This window comes from Austrofundulus limnaeus, unplaced genomic scaffold (assembly GCF_001266775.1).
Source record: "Austrofundulus limnaeus strain Quisiro unplaced genomic scaffold, Austrofundulus_limnaeus-1.0 Scaffold345, whole genome shotgun sequence".
Taxonomy (NCBI): Eukaryota; Metazoa; Chordata; class Actinopteri; order Cyprinodontiformes; family Rivulidae; genus Austrofundulus; species Austrofundulus limnaeus.
This window is the reverse complement of record NW_013952747.1, coordinates 542,459-548,458: the sequence shown is the minus strand read 5'-3', so window position 1 is coordinate 548,458 and position 6,000 is coordinate 542,459. Positions and strand designations below refer to the sequence as shown.

At 35.8% G+C, this 6,000-nt stretch overlaps 1 protein-coding gene across 2 annotated transcripts in view; it reads left to right on the top strand.

Annotated features, from left to right (window-relative positions):
- The window catches only part of LOC106527864 (membrane-associated phosphatidylinositol transfer protein 3), an 88,817-nt gene that overhangs the window by 20,405 nt on the left and 62,412 nt on the right, over nt 1-6,000 (top strand). Inside the window, exon 3 of one of the 2 annotated variants that reach the window (XM_014022877.1) lies at nt 1,076-1,183. In XM_014022877.1, coding sequence (XP_013878331.1) covers nt 1,076-1,183 — 108 coding nt within the window. Of the gene's footprint in view, nt 1-1,072; nt 1,184-6,000 lie in introns of both variants that reach the window. The other variant, XM_014022876.1, reaches the window with a different exon arrangement.

The following is a 6,000-nucleotide window of genomic DNA, read 5'->3' as shown; positions in this document are numbered from 1 at the left end:
GATGGATGGATGGATGGATTTGCAAAAAAATTATTTAAAAGTCAGACAAAATGATTTTCTCAATATTTTTTTCACATTTTGTCTCTAATAGTTGAGATCTACCTATGATGTCAATTAAAGGCCTCTCTCATCTTTTTAAGTGGGAGAACTTGCACAATTGGTGACTGACTAAATACTTATTTTCCACCATTATTTGCAAAAAAATTCTTTAAAAGTCAGACAAAATGATTTTCTCAATTTTTTTTTCACATTTTGTCTCTAATAGTTGAGATCTACCTATGATGTCAATTAAAGGCCTCTCTCATCTTTTTAAGTGGGAGAACTTGCACAATTGGTGACTGACCAAATACTTATTTTCCACCATTATTTGCAAAAAAATTCTTTAAAAGTCAGACAAAATGATTTTCTCAATTTTTTTTTCACATTTTGTCTCTCATAGTTGAGGTCTACCTATGATGTCAATTAAAGGCCTCTCTCATCTTTTTAAGTGGGAGAACTTGCACAATTGGTGACTGACTAAATACTTATTTTCCCCACTGTATTTACAAGCTCTTCTATTTTATTTTTGTTTTTTTGCTTTAATGCCTCTTTTATCATAAATAACTGTGTAGATTGAACCACAATAGTCTTTTCTAGTCCCCCTGACGTTACAGGCCGTATGAAATATACTGCATGCTGCCACGTCCCTGTTGTCGTCTGCCATGTGGCATTTTGTGGCGTTGTTTACTTGCCACATGTTGAGCTGTGTATGCACTTGGCATAAACAGCGAGGCAACAGCTCGACGGGCCAAATTTAAATAAAACCACACCCATCTTCACTGCGTTAGATACAAAGGGATCCAATTTGGAGGTGCAAACTGTCCTGAAAAACAAACACACTCAAAAAAAAGAAAAGAAATAAGAGTGGAGCAAAAGTAATTTCAAATAAAAGGACCTTTTGTTGTTTTGGTTTAAGCTTCAAAAACAAAAGGGATTTATATTATAGTCAATATTCAAATTGGGGAACAAAATTGTTGTTTTTGCATCAGTTTTTGTAAAATGTGTGAACTGTGTGTGTTTGTGTGTGTCCCAGCAGATGTTATGGAAGGGAAGAGCGCCATTCTTCTGGGCATGAGTCAGTGGAACTCAAATGACCTGGTGGAGCAGATCGAAACTCTGGGACATATGGAGGACCAGTCTCACGGTACAGTCTGAGCTATGATCACACTCACACACAGAAACACAAAGAGGTGTGCATTTTTCTTGCTGTCAGACAGTAAAGGTTCAAATTGCCTGGGGTGATTGTGTTATCCACTGAGTGATGACAGTAGTGGGCAGGTTGTAAATGGAGTGTAGCTACTATTAAAGTGCCTGTGACATCAAATTTTTGTAATAAATATGAATGCATTTTTGAAAAGAGAGCATTGATAGCATATTGCAAAAGAAATTTCACACCGCTGAGATGAACAGTTGTTGAGATATTTGCATATGAAGTAACAGGAAGTGATGTCAAAGGGGAATGTCAGCATGTAAACAGAGCATTGTTACAACAGCCAACAACATAGACTGTAGAGAAGAATCTGATGTTTCTTTAGATTATTTTGAGTTTCTATCAGAGATGAAGAAGAGTTAAAGTTTAAATAATATTGTTTTAATTAACAAAGACCAGGGAGTTTATTTTATTAAAGAGTTCCCCTTTGATGTCACTTCCTGTTTCACTTTGGCTGAACTAAGTTGAAAAGGAAATAGGCCAGTTATGTGATAAAATGGGTAAAATCACATGTATTATGTCAATTTTCTTTGGTATAAAGATGTTTTCTTTGACCTTTTTATATTTGAAGGATAGGCATGTCGCAGGGCCTTTAAAGCTTTACGAATGGATAGTTAACATTAAAGGATGTGATGATTTCTTCTTATGATGCTGTAATTTGTACACAAATTCCAACTGTTAAACTGGCTCCATAAAAAACCTGGAGAAAAACTTCATAAAAAAGTTTTTGTTGTGTTTTTTTTTTTGACGATCATTCAACAGTAAGATGTGCTTCCCTGGTTCACTTGTCATTTCCACCTTTTTTATTTATTAAAAAATTATTCATCTTAAGCTACTTGACCTTCTTCAGTCACTTCACTTCATGTTAAAGTCCCGTAGCATCCAGGAGGTGATAATCTCTCCGTTTATCTCGGGATTGTTTGCAGAAAACGGTTTATAGTCTCTTAGCGAGAGCTCTAAAAGAGGCAGAAACCACGAATCACTTGGCTCTTTCAGTTTATAAATCACTTAACCATGCGGGTCACTTGTTCCCATGACTGGGAGTTTGTATCACTGGAATTAATTGCAGTTCATGAAACAAGTACTGCTCTGTAAATAACACATGATTAGAAGATGGTAGAAAATGGCACTCAGTCAGCAGTGAGTGGAGGTTCGCTGGCAGAAACGATGATTCAGAACCGTTGACTCACTTTGAGAATTTGTTGGTCTGTTTGTTGCGTGCACTAAACGCGGTGACGCTCCGCCATGCAGCAAAACGTGTGGGCTTAAAAGAAATGAAAACTTGGGAGTTAAACGGGCTAAAAGCTGCACAGGCCTGCAGAGGTGGGTGTAATTTGTTTTCCCAGGCATTTCTGGCATCATGCAAGCTCTCACTGAAATCTCAGGGATCATGTTAATACTGAAAAGGTTACTGCGTCCAGTCTTCTGCATAAAAAAGTACTCCAGGAGAAACAAACGCCTACGTGAAGCAGGGCATAGATTAAAAGAAAAAGAATTAGAGGTTATTCTTGCTTGCTTGCTTGTGGTGAACATTTTGTTGTTGAACTCCAGACGAGCATAAATACATAAAATACATAATCAACAGAAGACAAACAAAAAGTTCCTGAGAAATACGGATCCAGTTCTTCCTTGTTGTTGCCTGAGGACAAGTACAGAGTGCTAAATGTTCAGCGTCTAGGCTTATTTATGCACATCTAAAACACCAGTTCAAGTCAAATTCATGCTTCGCAGGCTCAGAATACCAAATCTTTGTTCTTCCTCCTTTAAGTCTCGACACCAACTGGATTTAACATTTATTCCTTTATGGATAATTTAGGGTTTCTAGTGAAGCTGACGAATGCAGACGATGTATTTCTGGGCAAAGACTTTCCCTTCTGTCTTCGGTCATTTATGCAAACAGCAGAGCTACAAAACTATGTGGATAAAAAGGTGATGACTGACTACAGGAGAAAATGTGAATGTTAGATTTCAGCAAATGTGATTTTTATATTAATACTTAACAATTAAAATCACAAAGCCTTTAATAACTTTAATAACATACAGATAATGTAGTGTCGTAAATTAGGAGGATAATGTACAAATAAAACCATATTCAGTTCTGTGTTTTATTCCAGATTATTAAACTGTACAAACACATAAAATTAGGAATGTGTTTGTAAAATAAATGGTTGGCTGGAAGATTTTCTTAGAGATTGGAAACAGTTTGTATAAAAAGTCAAAGGTTAAATATTATTAGAGGACACCTTCATGTGCCTTTTTTTATTATTTTTACTTTTCATTGTCACCTTGGCCTTGCATGTAAGAAGTAGAAGTCCTTGTTATGATTATTATAATGATTAATAGCTGACAGGCTATTATTTTTTGTGCATTAGGGCTGATCAAACTAAAATTTACAAGGAGTCATCATTTTTATTTTGTATAAAATTGATTAAACCTCATCTTGAACGTTGTGTTCCATTCTTGTCACCTTATTTGGAGACGGACATTGTTAAATTGTTACAGAAGATTCAAAGACAAATAAAGCTAGAACCTGAATTATAGCTCAGGTCATATGAGGACAGATTAAAAGAACTGACATTTGAAAAAGAAGAATGGTGAAGTTTGATCAAAGTGTATGAAATAATGCACAGTTTAGAGAAGGTCTATTTAACTAAATCACTCTGGGGGTCACGGTTACTCAAACCCAACAGCTCAGGGGCCGGCGATCCCCGGGGGGCAGTGTGCTGGTATTATTTTTTACCTTTTGAATCTGTTTATTTTGTTGCAATGATTCATAAATTTACAAATAATTAAAAAATTTTTTTATATTAAATTAAGGTATAAAATTTTAAATTAAATTGTTTGGTGGCCACATCCAGCCCGCGGGCCACCAGTTGAATAGCCCTGGTTTAGAGTCAGTTGATATTTTATGCACGTTCATGGTGCAAGTCTGTTCTTCATCAGTCAAATTACCAAGACTGAAATTTATCTTTGATTTAGCAGAAATAAAATGAGCACATAATCTGAACAAACCCACAGGTGAAATTTACAACTTTTTTTGATTACAGCTCAGTCAGTTGTGAGTTTTGCTTTTGTTTACTAAAGCAACGCCTCTCTTTGTAAAGGTCGTCTCGGAGGTTCTGATAAACTGGAGTGGCTGATTTTAATCATGACGGTTCAGGTTCGGGAGAAGTGCAATCTGGTCCTGTGGAGATTAAAGACGCCGGTCCTGCAGTCACATGCGGTGGCTACATTACAGATNCCCCATTAACAGACCACTCACAAAAACAGTAATGACTGGTGAAGTGCGCCACTCCAGCAGCACTCTTTTATTACTTCATTGCTACAGAATAATATCAACAGTAGCTGTAGACTGGTTATCTCTTTTTCTTTATTTTTTAATCTGCAGACAAAACAAACCTGCTTTATTTGATGAAAGATGGTTTTAAAGTATTGAAAGTTAACAATTTATTTATCCTACTGAACAAGTAGCCAGACTGTATAAACTTTATCTTTGTTTGCACCTCATTAATCCTCGCTGTTCATGTGTCATCATTAACCTAAAACAAAGGAAACTGTTTATTTTGGCTCTAATCCACTTGCTGTGTGCTTCTCCAGTTGTGTATTCATTTGCCGATAACAGATAAACAAGTCCTACCCACTCTTTTAATTAGGTATAAATTACCTGATAGGGCATGTGTGGGTCACTATCAGCACTAGAGAAGTTAGAAAATTAAACTTGTTTCAGTTAAAGTTTTAACAATTTTCCCTTATAGATCACATTCTTTAAAATAAAGTATTTCTAATCTTATTTGCAATTTTTGTTTCAAACTAATAAAGTAGTAATAATTGCATTTTTTTAAATTAAATCAAATTGTAATGCATTTTTTTGTTTATTTTAATACTAATAACATAAAGTTTTGCTGTCAGAATCTGATGGGCCCATTTTTCTATAGAACTGTCACAATCAGAGTAGAAAAGTTAGACTTTTGATGTCTTCAGGCTTCAAATATGGTTCGTTTCTCGATGTGAGTTCACACAGCTGCGTCTGGCCGAGCTGCACAGAATGACTGAAGCAGCCGCGCTCAGTATGCAGCGTGACACACAGGTGGAGGTAATCAATCTCCTCAAGGAGGCAATATTTGCTGAGGACAGACCACAGAATGCAGCAATATGTGAAATTGATCTGTCTTCTGAATTACAGAGACAGTTTGACTTTTTCTTTTCCTAAGAGATATTGCCAATTCTCTCTAATAATAGTAGCATATTGCTTTGAATTGAAAACTGGGTGATTCATATAATCATCTCTTTGAGGTCGTAAAATCATCAGTAGCTGATTTGTATAACTTCAGCTGCCATCACGGTTTTATTCTGGCACATTATGATCTTTTAGTTTGATGTTACTGTTTAACAATAAGGGTTTTTCATACACCTTAGGGACATTTTTGACCATTTAGTTGTTTAGTAGGAGGTGATTAAAGAAAAAGATCAGAGACCTTAAAACGGAGCATTTCCGTCTGCATCTTCTACTTCATAACGGGGTTGTGGAGGCAACAGGTCCAGGAGAGAAACCCAGATATCCTTCTCCCCAGCGAATTTTAAACACAATAGATCAACATAATTTACTGTATGACTCACTGAAATAACGCTGCTGCGTTTTAAATAAAAAGTAAACATAAAATTATCAAGATGCATCATAATCTTATCTGAGTGATCACTTTGTTCCACATTCTATTGTTGAAATTATGTAATTTTTTGTAATGAATATGCAA